The sequence below is a fragment of the Populus trichocarpa genome, chromosome 14, assembly GCF_000002775.5.
Source record: "Populus trichocarpa isolate Nisqually-1 chromosome 14, P.trichocarpa_v4.1, whole genome shotgun sequence".
Taxonomy (NCBI): domain Eukaryota; kingdom Viridiplantae; phylum Streptophyta; class Magnoliopsida; order Malpighiales; family Salicaceae; genus Populus; species Populus trichocarpa.
Window position 1 is genome coordinate 5,975,681 of NC_037298.2, and position 14,196 is coordinate 5,989,876.

At 33.8% G+C, this 14,196-nt stretch overlaps 2 protein-coding genes across 2 annotated transcripts; both read left to right on the top strand.

The window, feature by feature from the left end:
* Window positions 1-2,071: 2,071 nt before the first annotated feature.
* Window positions 2,072-3,997, top strand: LOC7494123 (uncharacterized). Its single transcript, XM_002320130.4, has 2 exons — window positions 2,072-2,538; window positions 3,353-3,997. The coding sequence occupies exons 1-2, from the start codon at window positions 2,240-2,242 to the stop codon at window positions 3,756-3,758; spliced, it is 705 nt and encodes a 234-aa protein (XP_002320166.1). The 5' UTR covers window positions 2,072-2,239; the 3' UTR covers window positions 3,759-3,997.
* Window positions 3,998-6,114: 2,117 nt separating this feature from the next.
* On the top strand, window positions 6,115-10,881 carry LOC7494124 (protein ABIL1). Its single transcript, XM_002320131.4, has 9 exons — window positions 6,115-6,792; window positions 7,062-7,144; window positions 7,740-7,890; window positions 7,988-8,087; window positions 8,183-8,275; window positions 8,391-8,472; window positions 8,589-8,641; window positions 8,724-8,830; window positions 10,498-10,881. Exons 1-9 carry the CDS (start codon window positions 6,697-6,699, stop codon window positions 10,651-10,653), a joined length of 921 nt encoding a protein of 306 aa, XP_002320167.2. The 5' UTR covers window positions 6,115-6,696; the 3' UTR covers window positions 10,654-10,881.
* Window positions 10,882-14,196: the final 3,315 nt, after the last annotated feature.

Consider the following 14,196-nt stretch of genomic DNA (forward strand, 5'->3'; position numbering starts at 1 on the left):
CCTTAACGCATCAAAGAGGCAAGTTCAACATCAAATGATCAAGTCACAAGAAGTTGGGAGTAAGAAAAAATCAAGGGAGATGGAAAATAAACATAAAAGATAATAAATTATTGCCTCCAAAAGAAGTTTGTGACGTGCTTGAAGCTCCACGAGAAGGGAGGCCGGCGAACTGCTTGGTTTGAGAGGATAATCCACAAACTGGAATTACAAAAAAAAAAAACCTGATAGCTTCAAGGTTAATTGGCATGACTTATTGCCCCAAAGAGATTGACTTACATGGTTTTGCTGCGAAGATTGTTCATCACCTATCAACAAATAGTCTGGAGGGTTTGGTGACGGCAGATAGCTGATGAAAATTCGCGGCCAGAGGCTTTGGCAACTAAACATAGCACATTATGCTTATAAATCACAATCGTGGTTCCAAAACATCAAACTTAGTAAGAGTTTGGCCTTCTTCTTCAACTTCAAAATCTACCGTACCTTCCATATCCTGCCTCTTGCAGAAACCTATGATTGGCACGAACACACACACACACACACATATATATGGTAATAAAAACAGCCATGCCCCGGCTTCATTCCAAGTTTGCAAAGCCTAGTGTATATAGCAACAGCGAATAATAATATTGTAAAAAGATTTCTACAGTATTTACTATTTATAGAGCTTCGTTGCAAATGAGCCACGAAAATTAAAATTGATACAAAAGAAAAGAAAATCTATGTCCAATAACTAAGTTATTAGGAGCAAACCGAGCCATAAATAGCCAGTCGCTACCTGTGAATAAATACTGATTAATGTCAATGATAATTACGGGAGATTGGTAGCCATTTCTTCTGCTTGCAGCTGGTTGAAGCCTTGAAGATCCATAATAATACAGTATGATGGTATCAATGAGAGAATTTTTAGCCAAAAAAGCTAGCACTGATCATATAAATACTTGGAGTATGTTGAACCAACGGTGGCTGGTTTTCATGATTTGATAGATCACCATTGACAATGTCACTTAGTCAATTCTCTATTTTCTAGTGTAATATAAGTGTAGTAATAATTATTTTTTGTTTATAAATATATTAAAATAATATTTTTAATTTTTTAATAATTATTTTTAATATTAACACTTTAAAAATATACTCAAGTGTATTTCGAATCCGGTGGAAGGATATTGAGCGTGTCATCATTGAAGAGCTTAGAGTCCGTTTGTTTGCTGGAAAGTAGTTTTTTATTTAGAAAGTGAATTCCGGGAAAGTGAATTATTTTTTGATGTTTAGTAGTGTAATGAAAAATAAGTTGAAAAATAATTTTCATTGTTTAATTATGTTATGGAAAATGAGCTGGAAAATAACTTGTTAATGTTTTTTTTTTCAAGTTTATTAAAATAATAAGAAACAAATCTTACAAATTAAAAAGTTGAATGAGAATGAAATTGAAAAAAAATATAATTTCATAAATTATCTCAAATAAAACAAATAATAATCAAAATAATAGAGATCAAATTTAAAAAAATTTAAAAATTAAAAGATGAAGAAATTAAAATAATAATAATTAACATTTCATAAATTATTTCAAATAAAATAAGTAACAATCAAAAGAATGAAAATCAAATTTGATAGATAAAAAATTTCAATTAAAAAATGATAAGGAAAAAGCAAGTAACAATTATAAAAATAAGGACCAAAATTAATATAAAAATTAAATTCTAAGGGGTAAAATTGAAAAACAAATATTCAAAACAATATATATATATAGCAATCAAAAGTTTGAGAACCAAATTTGATATAATCAGCAAATAATATGATATTTTTAATTTTTTCACAACTTTCAGAAAGTGTTTTCCATCCAAAATAAAAAAAAACACTTTTCTAGAAACCAAGCTAAATTTTCTTTTAACTAGAAAGTATTTTTTATTAATCAACTTTTTTAATTATAAATAAATATAAGAAAATTTAAAAAATAATTTTTTAAAAATTCCTTTCCAAAAAATAAACGCAGTCTTAATATCCGAGGGCAATGCAGCGTGTCCAATCGGATATTTTATATATTCAGTTTTAATCAACAGATAATTCTAAAATTATCCAAAAAAATCGCAATCATTATCCAAAACAGATTTTCTCTTCCCCGCCAACCAAGCAAGTCCATTCACGCATCCCCTCAAAGCTTTACCGGAAAATGGAAAATTGTCTTTTCACTTTCCTCTAATTCGATTCGCTCCTCTCAGGTTCACTCAAAATCAATTTTCTAATGGCTCTTTTCATTTCACCAGAAATCTCCACCGCAAAAATCCTCTTTAACCCTAACCCTAGAAATCTCAAGAGCCTTAATGTTCGTGTCAGGGCTAGAAGTGATGTCAGGGTTTCGGGATTGAATCAAAATGTGAGGCTCTACGGTCAATTTTCGGTTCCGGTCAAACAAGAAACGAAGAGGACGAACGAGGAAGAGGAGAAGCAGAATTACTATGTGAATATGGGTTATGCGATTAGGACTTTGAGAGAGGAGTTTCCCGGGTTGTTTTATAGAGAGCTCAGTTTTGATATCTACAGGTTTGGATTGCACTTAATTTTTGCTTCTTTAGTATGGAATTGACCTTTTTGAATCTGTGTTATGTGTTGCTTTTATGATCATGGCTGATTCTTATATAGCTGTTGTGATTGGAAGGCTTTCATTGCGAATTTTAGGATTGTTTTAACTAAAGATTACAATTGAACATGGATTTATTGTCCCTGTTTTCCATTTGGTGAACAATAATGATGGATTATCAGTACAGGCAATTGGACCAAAATGATCAAATTGCAAGAGTTTCGGTAGTAACGGAAGCCGCTAGATAGGAATATGTTGCTTGTCTTGTGGCTCTAAGGTTAAAAGATTGTTTGCCTTTTATTGCCAAGGATGGATATTACTGATTTCAGTCTTCATCTGTCCAGAAACGTTGAGCTCATTTGTTTTGATAGTCTTGTTAAATTAAGAGGTGCGCATGCCCAAGCAGAAGAGTATTGTTGCCTTGATCTTTAATGTTATTTTCCAATAGGGTTGGGCTACAAATAGGTTCCTGAAAGTTTAGATGATTCTCCCAAAATAATTGCTGATGGTATGCGACTGTCATCAGGTAGGAGAAAAGGCAGTGGTGCAGTTTTCACTGTCATTTAAAAGGGTTTGCGTGAACATGTTTTATGATTTGCAAATTTGTAGGAGATACAATGCACGCGGGCACATAGATACACGAACACATGGTAAAGCTGGAATGAGGTCCTTGGTGATCTATGCCAAATAACTTGCATGAGAATTATTCTATTTGGTGTTTTAGAGGTGCTCTTATAAGGAAATTATTTTCGTTAATGGATTCTGTGCTTATTTCAGGGATGACATTGTCTATAAAGATCCGATCAATACCTTTGGTGGTATTGAGAGTTATAAATCAATGTTCTGGGCTCTGCGTTTCCATGGAAGGATATTTTTCAGGGCTTTGTGGGTTGACATCATTAGTGTGTCACAGCCTGCAGAGAATGTGATTATGGTTCGATGGACAGTCCATGGCATCCCACGAGTCCCATGGGAGAGTAGTGCTCAATTTGATGGCCTGTCTGAGTACAAACTTGACAGCAAGGGGAAGATCTTTCAGCATCGGGTCGACAACATTGCTCTTAATTCACCTCCAAAGTTTCATGTGCTGACTGTGGAGGAATTAATCCAGGCTGTTGGTTACCCCTCAACCCCAAAACCGACTTATTTTGAAGTTTCGCCTTCCTTTTTAAAGACTAATTAGAGTTTCCAAAGTTATCACCAAATTTTGGCATACGATGGACTAAATATATAGCTCGAGTTTGGTACCCCCTTCTCGACTTTTGGTATCCCCTTGTTTGTATAAAAAATTGAGATTAGTTTTTTAGTATATTGCAAATTCTGTATGAGGGTGATATTTAGCTGTGGCAATTATTGTATTTTTGAGTGTATAAGAATTGCATAATCTTGTGTATATGAATTAAATGCAAGGTCAGAGTAGCATAGTAGCGGTCTCAATATTAGGAGTTGAAAACCAATTTCTTGATGCAATTCCTTTACACCCTAAGTCTACAATTGTATACTCCTAGCCCAAAACCAAACAAGGAAGTTCTTCCCCTAAGCATGGTTTTGAAGACTTTCAAAAGTTTTGAGTGTTTATACTCGGTCAAGGGCTGATCCAGAAAAAAGCTTTAGCCCCCACAAAAACTTTTATTTTTTTTAAATAATTTTTTAATATTTTTTATTATTTTGAAACTTAAAAAAAAAAAATTTAAAAAATTATTTTAATACAACTTAAATTATAAATCACGCTCTTAGTGAAAAAAACAAAACTCTTAGTGTTAATCTGATGAGATTAATCAATTTATGAATTCATGTTTTATTGGGCTTGCATGAATAAGGCTTAAGATTGTAGGTTTTTCTGACTAGCTCATTGTATTAAGTTTAAATACCATGCCATGGTATATATTATGGTTTTCAAACTTGGTCTTATGGCTTGATTTATTTAATCAAAGCATGAGTTGAGTTAGTATTTTTTTAAGTATTTTAAAAGTTTATCGGGTCAAATTAAGATGACCTAACAGTCAACTTATAACTTAATTGAAATGATTGGTTATTTTCATTGATTTTTTAAAATTTTATTTTAAAATGATATTGTTTTTTTTCTAAAAAATTGAGTAGTTTAATTAATTTTTTATTTTATAAAAAACATCATTGTTTTAAAATAGACTTGAATTGAGACATTAATCTATAAATTGATTTACTGACCCTCAGGTTGATTCAGCAAACATGTGGTTCGAGTTTTAAACGAACGAGTCAGATATGAATGTCATAACTGCGATATGTATGGGGAATTGTTGTGAGCACATCCTTCTGTCTATTTGCACAACCTTATCTATTTCTTTTAGATTAAATACCCGAATTGCCCTCACATCTAAATGGTAGGACCCACCGTTCATCTATTTGCAAAGTCTTAAAATTTATTACATAAATCAGCAATTTCTAGATCACCGCCACATCACACACCTCTCAGCAAAATAAAATAAAAAAATATATTTGTACCCTAACTGCTGTGACTTGTGATTATGGTTTGAATTTGCAAACTGGGTTGCTGTGACCATCGGCGGTAAGGTTTCGATGGCGAATTTTGCTGTGACCTTCAAATAACATATCTTGGAACTGTTTTGTTAGCCTCACCATCCCACAACTGTGCGTGTCGCCGGTGAAGACACGATGCGACTCCGATGACATTTTTATTTATTTATTCACCATTGATTTTTGTGGAAGCCCTGGAAAAAAAAGAAGACATCACGAGAGTTTTGGTTCATGGAAACAACGGTTTCCTCTTCTCAGATATCAAGGGTTTCATGGGATTGATACGGTAGCTCCTGCTCGCATATACCATGAGAAATATGGAGAGCAACTTCTGAACGGTGCCGCTTGAAATGATCATCATAATGTCCCCAGTGCCTTTTGCGGTGCTTCTCCACCTACTCTGTTCCAATTACGTAGCCATCATAACAAACATCATGAAATGCACTGTTAACCTAGCTGATTAGCTGTTGATTGCTATATTTAATAACATCGTAAAGTATAAGAAAAGCAGGAGCCCATTATCATTAGTCACTAGCCACCAACTATTTATTAGCCAAACTAGCTTGGAGCCGAGCAAATCAAGGGCACATGAACAGCTTCAAAGCCCTCAAGCTGGGAGGACCGGACGCTCATCACTTCACAGCTGGAGATAGGCTTTTATTGGGCATGTCCTGGGGGTGCCCTTTCCACCGCTTATCATTTTTCTCCCAAGGGTCCCATGACTGCCTATCAATCTATCATTGAAATAATGAATCCCTGACCATCATCACTACATGATTAATGTCTCTGGTCTCAGTGTCAGGCCATTTTTGTTTTCTTATTTTCTCGTTCCCCTTCGTTAACAAGCAGGCACATTTCAATTTTGAATTTCTTTTGATTTCAAGTTTTTTTTTAATATATTTTCAAATCGTTAATAGGCTGTTTAACAGGCTCTAATTCAAGCTTTAACAATCATTGACAAAGCCACAGAGTAGAAATTTCGTTTTTGCAGGGGGGGTTAGCCACCACACCATGAACATTCAAGCGTAGTAACTAGTAATGGGCCTAACCGTGTGAGAGTTAACGACTCACATGGCCCTCTGGTAGGTGACCAGACCAGACCAGTTCACCAGGATTGAACTACTCCCTTTAATGCAGGGCCAACACAGTCTTTTCAAGTCCACTAAAAGCGACCAGAGATTGCCGTTAGTTTTTTAATTTTTTCCTGGAACTCAGCAGTCAGCACCAGTCTCTCTCTCTCTCTCTCTCTAGAGAGTTTGTCAATTCAATCCCACAAATAAAACAGCACTCCTAAAAATAAAATTCCTTTCCCTCTCGAGTCATTTTCGCTTGTTATCAACTCCAAATATTACAAACTCCCACTACTCGGAATCGCTTCTACTTCACTCCCTCTCTCTTTCTTGCTTTCTACTAATTTCCTTTCTCTCTCCATTTCTCCCACCATAACCTAACCCCAAATCTAACCATTTTTAAGCAGACGCCACTACTAATAACAAAGTCATTCGACATTTATTTTCTAATGCTCTAGGGTTCGAGCATTAAAATTAAAATAAATACTTGAGGAAACCCGTAACTGAAGTTTTTTGGAAGACGAGAAACAGAGAGAGATGATGGAATTGGAGCAAACGAGGCCGGAGAATCCGGCCATGACTTTCGATGAGGTGTCCATGGAGCGTAGCAAGAGCTTCATCAAAGCCTTGCAGGTACTACTCTCTTGTATCAAAATCAGAGTCATAAGTGTGCAGTCTTTGTAGAATTTGTTACCAGATCTGTTACTAATTCTTTAATATTATTTGATTGGTTTGTCTTCGCATTTCCCCTCTGTAGATGTTTTTTCTGTATTTTTTTAATGTCTTTATTTTTATCCGAAAATGGTCTTTGTTGGATTGAGTGTTTTTTGAAGTGACAGTATTGACTATTGAACGAGTGCAAAATATGATGGATGATTTTAATTGCAATTGTTCTTTTATAGGAGCTGAAGAACTTAAGGCCTCAATTGTATTCAGCTGCCGAATACTGTGAGAAGTCTTATCTTCATAGTGAGCAGAAACAAACGTAAGGATTCATGTGTTTCGCACGTTAATGATTTGATTGATGCATTCGCTATTCATTGCATTATTTAGCTCCTTCTGCAAGTTATTACGAAACCCTATTTTTCCGACTTCTTGAATCGGTAAAGATTCTTTGTTAGATTTCTATTTAAGTTTATGTGTGGACTATTGGTTATGAAAGCCTGATTTGATTGTGTTATATATGTTACAGAGTTTATGAAATTATAGAACTTGATGCATAAATTATATTAGAACAGATTTTTTTTTAAAAAAACCCAATTTCTATCAAGTGTGAGGTGAAGGATTGATGTAGCCAACCCACGTTTTAGGATACACAAAGTAAAGATGTAGTGAATTTTATATTTTGAGGGAGGATGGAATTGTGTCTTCAGAATTAAAGAGAGAGAAATGGTGAATATTTCTGGATTAATTAACCATGAATTGTATCCGACTGTGTATGTTCAAGGCATGGGTTTTTAACGCTGTGCTTTAGGAAAATTAAAAGTTAAAAAATTAAATACATGTGCATACACTCGTTTTGGTGTAAGTACTTGTGTTCTATGCTCGTATTCTCAAATACTCTTATTTCTATGGAATAGGGTTCTGGACAACCTTAAAGATTATGCCGTGCGAGCCCTTGTTAATGCTGTCGATCACCTTGGTACTGTGGCTTACAAGTTAACTGACCTTCTTGAGCAACAAGCATTAGAAGTCTCAACCATGGAGGTTAAGGTTTCTTGTATGAATCAGGTAATTTTCAACATTTGTCTGTCTGGATGTCTTAGCATTTGAAATCATAATCATAAGAAATGGATGGACTTTAACATATTTTCATTTTTGCCATCAGCAATATCTTACATGCCAAACATATACGGATAAGGAAGGTCTTCGACAGCAGCAGTTGCTGGCATTCATCCCAAGACATCACAAGCACTACGTTTTACAAAGTGATACTGAATTTCTGACTTCTTTACAAGTGTGTTAGTATGTGTTGGAGGATTTTATCATTTTCTCACTCCTTTTTTCCCCCTGTTTGTGCTAGACTCTGTCAATAAGAAGGTGCATTTTAGTCCACAAATACAGACTGATGCAAGACAAAATCATTTTCAAGCAAGATCCCGTCTTCAGCCTTCAGGTATAAAGTTTTCTGAGGGGGGCATCCACTTTTGGTGACTTTGATACTGTTTTTGCCTTTGTTTTTCTCTTTGTTGATGGAAAGCTTCAAATTACTTATCAAAAAGTTGCATCAGGTTCCCCAGCATCAAAAACTCTTTCCTGGCACTTAGCTTCCGAGACAAAGTCTACACTGAAAGGCACTCATGTTATGACAAGGTTACCTCATAAAAACTCTCTCTTGAGTTTTCAACCATGTCTAGCAAGAACTTTTCTATTTGCAAATCTCTTACTGGATATGATGTTGAGGTGTTTGACATGTGCTTATCATGCAGCAATGAAGATACAAAAACTTCTGGAAAACCATCTGTAGTTTTTCAACTTTTGGGTATGTATAAGAAGAACAGTATGCTGCTACTGTAAATCAGTCTACAATTATAAATAATATGCTTTGGATTCTATGCGTGCAGATAAAGAAGAGAGTGCAAAAACAAGATCTTCGGGAGCTCCAGCTCAACTATCAAGTGGAGGTCCTGCAGCTGGTGCAATCATGCAAAAATTTGGTGTCCCACGCAGGGTAATGCCAAAATCAGCAAGAACACAGACATGCCCAACATTCTTCTAAGTGCATGCGTGATTAACTAAAAAGAGTATATTGGATTTTTGTTGGCATCTTCTGCATGAGATTCATACAATTGTTGGCATGTTTGCATGAGATTCTTGTAACGGTTTTCTTAAACCTTCGTGCTAGATTTGGTTGGAAAGTTTTTCTGTCATATCTTCATTTCCTTGTTCACATGACCTCTTCTGCAAAAAAGCCATGCCTTGGGGAGTTCATGCTTGGCTATCAAGCCCCTTCTCTGTTTTCTTTTTCTTGTCACCTTTATGGCTGTTTCTGAAAATGCTTGTGTCTGTTGGCTCTGATGGGAATATACTACAACATAAAGTGGTTTATGATATCCAGCTATGAAAAGCCTTTTAAGTTGAGGATGGACAATATATGGTACAAGTTTTAATCTAGTATCAAGTTGCCTGAGAAAATTAGTGTGCCATACAGAGGTCTGGATGCTCCAGTTGCTTTCATTTGGAAATCATGGCAAGCTGCTCCATTATTTAAATAGTGCTGAAAAATACTCAAGCTTTTAAGCTGTTTGGATCCATAGGTATTGCTGTGGCTGGTTATCTGTCCTTGCTCTAGTGCTGTACTTTTGAAATTCAAGGATAGTGCAGAAAAGATAATGCTTTATCAGGGTTTGCAAAATAGTACAAAGATATGTGTTCTGAGTTCTTATCTGCAATCTAGAAGTAGTCATAATTGTGGTTATCATTGGCTGGATGTGCCCTATGGTGAGAAACCTTATGTACCTTGATGGGCTATCAGTGCTCAATTTCCTTTTTGTAAAAGCATCTACTGATTTCGAGTGAAAGAATTTACTTTAATGAAGAAAACAGAAAAAGCAGTTGGTTCTCTTAAGTCTGGAAGTTCTGGTTAACACCACATGCCTTGAACGAAAGGTGCAGCGGATAAATTTTTGCCAAGTAGAGTGTGGTGTTGGTGTTGGTGTTCGCCATACCTTTCAAAGGAATGGGAATATGTTACAGTACAGACCTTTGGACTTTTAGGTACACAATAAAAAATTCACCTAAAATGGCCGAGCATCTGGGAATTTGTGGTTCATATGATTCACTCAAGGAATTCATTTATACAAGCAAATCAAAGCGTTGTCACTCAGCTATTGGCTAGACTTCATATATGCTAGTTTGTTTTTTCTTTGAAGGTTTGGATTTTACAAGTTGTCAAATGTCAATACAGATGTACATGTAGTAGATAAATAAATGTTTCAGGACCATCCTGTTTATGGGTCCATTTGTGGGTGAGTGAGCTATGTTTAAATATTCAATGAAGGGGTTCTGATCAGCTTATTACTAGCTACTTAGTTTTCCAATCATTACCAAGGCACTCTCAGCTATATCATTGACTGAAATTGGCCTATCTTTCTGGCCATTTATCTAATTTTCTTTGCTAGACAAACTTTGCTGAGGATTATTGTTATCAGTTTGTTTTTTTGCAAGGCTTCTTCAAATGGATGTAATTTCAAATGTTAAGGCTTGATTGGTTTATCTGACCATTCTGCCATGCATGACTAACAGTGTGCTACACTACTGCAATGTCCATGCTTGTTACAGTTTTGAAACCTGCCCTGGTAGAGGAGAGATTGCTGATATAAGAATTTCTTTTTGCAGGAATTGTCGGATGGTTCTAAACCTTTGACACCATTCAGGTCTTTTGACAATCCAAGGCATGAGATTGTGCGTGCCCCTGTTCGCAGTAAAAGCATGCTATCAGCTTTCTTTGTAAAACAGAAAACCCTGAAGTTGAAGACTGGCTCTGTCTCATGAATCCTTGGTGGAGCAAGTGGAATATGCCCCGCAGCAGGCTCTCCTGTTGTGCCCGTGGAATTGCCAGTAAATGTCACCAATGCTTGTTGATAATGAGTTCTTTCCTAGTTAGCCATTTTATCAAAATTATATTTTTTTTCACTCCAATGCTTTAACTCGACTCTAATGGGATATATTGTGCATAAAAATCCAGTGATGAATACAATAAGGATTGTCTACTAGCTGAAATTTTTTCCCCTGGCCTTTGTTGATAATGTTTAGTTCTGATGATGGTTAATGTCACGGCACATTATTATGTCAGGTGGTTGAGATTGATGACACAAATTCACATGATAGCAGATTGTTGTGATTGTGAATATATTCCCCTTAGGTTATATTGACACTGCATTTGAAAATCATCTGTCGTTTGAAATTGTGATGATTTTATTTACATTGTCCATTGGATTAGGTTATGTACTGTTGTATCTTTTTTAATGTCGCTTGATTAGGTTATGCATATTTGTCATTTCCGTTTATCTGAGTTTGTGGTTGTAGCAACTACTCTTGAAAACCTCAAATTTTAGAAAAATGGTGTTGAGGGAGTCATCTGTTAGCTCGGTGATATGAAAAACTGGTTAGATTAGAATTGAACTAAAACAGTTGGTGCTCACCGTTCAGGCGTTCACCTGTTATTGTAGCGCTAGATCCATTCGTTGTGAATTGCAGAGTTTATTTTGAACAGTGCATTCCTTCTCTTTTGGTCATTAGACTTTTAGTTTTTTCAGTTTTATCCTTTGATGTTACAATATCCTTTTTTATAATTATCGTTTCTCTCAATTTGCACTTTCTCGTTTGCTGAGTTTTTAAGGATATTCAAAGATGAATTGGGTTTTTATTTTAAAAAATCAGAATTTATAGGTGTTTTGTGGCGAAGGTGATTAGAAAAATGTCCAGCGAGCGACCTGTTGTCTAGATATAAAACAAATGGAGCAAACAATGCGTGGTGGGCTTCGGCTTTTTTATTAGAAGTTAGGTTCATCGGCCTGGCCTATCAAGCCCATCAAGTGCCTGGCTATTTTTTTGTTTTTTTTTTTCTGCATTATTTTTTTTATTCAAATATTAATTCATCCCCTCTCTAGTTTTTTAAACTTTTGGTTTAGTTTTATTTTTTAAATAGTGATTTTTTATATATATTTGTTTTAGTTTTATAGTGATTTGAGAGATTACCAAAAAAATTTAAAAAAAAAGAGTCTACATGCCAAAGCCCTTTTAGAATGGCCCAGGTGAGGGCCTCCCTTCAAAATGTGTTAGGTGAGTGGGCCTAATTTCTTTCTTGTTTTTTTTTTTGTTTTTTTAATTGATATATTTTTTAATATGTAATTTTTTAAAATAATTTTAAAATTTATATTTAAATTATTATCCTTTCTCTCTTGTTTTTTATACTGTTTACAAATACACATTTAAAAAAAATGATCTTAGGATGCATTTTTTCTGTGCGCCTTAATTTTTTTTCTCTCTTTAATTTTATTAAATCACTTTCTTATACATGTTTATTTTTATTATTGTTTTATTAAATAAAACATTGGTTTCAATAAAACAATTTTATTAAATACAATTGAATCTATGCTATGTGTTTCGAGACTAGATATTTACATATACATCTATCTCTAAACTTTTTAATTTATTATTTGGTTAAATATCATTTGATTTTTACTTGGTTTTCACATAAAATTATTGCATTTTTTTTAATATATGTAACCTTGTATAATATTTTTTTTCTTTTGATTTTATTCAATTGATTTTTTTTTAAATATGTGTATCTATTTCTCAATTTTTTCAGTTTCGTCTTTAGTTATCGTTAATATATTTTTTATTTTTTAATACAGATGGTTTTTGATTTATTTAATTAAATGCATGTATAATCTTTTCGATTTATGTTCCGGATGTTTTAAGTAAAAAAAAAAGTGTTCGAAAAGCTTGTGTATTAAAAACAAATTAGAAAAAAATATTCGGTTCACCGTGAAGCACGGATTAAATAGCTAGTTGCTAATTAAAAGAGATAAAGGCTACGCACAAAAACTATTATTTTTTTTTTTCAAAAGAAAAACATACACATAGAAGGGAAGAGTTACTTATCATTGCATGTGTGTCAACATAAAAAAAAGGTTAAGGATAATTATATTATATGTAAAACTAAAACGAGTGGAAAAAACACTATAAATGATCTATAATGTTTTTTCCATTTTGCCCCTCTCAAAACCAGCCAAATACATATCTATAAGGGGTATTTTTCCCATCTAATAGAGGTCCATCTGTTATTACCACATTGATAAGGGTATATTTATCTTTTGATGTTTGTTATGCCATTGGAATAAAAAATTTTAAAGTCGGTGCCAAGGTACGTTACCATTTTTTTAATTTTTTATGCATGATAAAATGACTGAACTACCCCAAACAGTTAAGTTTTATTCACTAATAGCCAGGGGTATTTGATATTTTTCATAACAGGTTTTCTGTAATAATTAGTTGGTGGAGGGGCTTCATTGAAATTTTAAATTTTAATATGCAATGAAAATACTTGGATGCCCCCAGGATCTAGAAATTTAAAGCTTCCATAAAGGGGGTTTTTTTCCCTTTTATCTTGGCTTTTTGTTATTCTCACGAGGGATTAGGGGCACTTTGATCTTTTAGTAAATATTAAATATTAATAAAAAGAAAATTTTGATTGCAAGGACACGCGCCAACAAGTGGACATCGCGCACACACATTGAAGTCTTGCTGTCAAACAATGCATTCAAAAGTGACATTGGAAACGCACTAACATCCTTTATGTGATGGTATGATGTGCGCGCGCGACGGAGCTTCAATTGGGACTTGGTAAACTTTTTTTTTATCCTCTCTATTTTCTCTTTCTTTTTAGTGCCAATGTATGGTGAGTCCAAACATTTATTTTGTATGTCTAGTATAGTTCTTATTCTTTTGATTATTCTATATTTTGTTTTTTTATCTTATTTTGTTTGATTATTTTTTCAATTTCATTTGTCATTTAATATAATTTGATTTTCATGGCAAATTTAGTTCTTATTCTTTTAATATTTTCATGTCTTTTACTAATTAAATTTTATTTTCAATTTCATCCATAGAAATTTGATTTTAATTTATTTTCATGTTGAATTTGGTCCCTGTTTTTTTTATTTTATTATTATTTTGAATGCTTTTTTTTTATTGTATTTCTTTCCAATTTAGTCCATTGATATTTTTTTAGTTGAGAATTTTTCTTTGTTGTTTGTTCCCCTTCTATGGGGTTAGTCATGTTGTCATAGCCAAGGTAACGAGTTTTGAAGTTTAACACAGGTTAACTTTTGTTTTTTTAAATTATTTTTCAAAATTAATTTAATTTCAATTTTGTCCTTTAAATTTTGATTTTTAAAATTTTTTTTTGTCTTCACCCTTTTATAGGGTTAGTCCTGTCATCATGGTCAGAGTAACATATTTTGAAGTTTAACATGGGTTGACTTTGATTTTTTAGATCTTTTATAAAATTGATTTATTTTCAATTTTTTC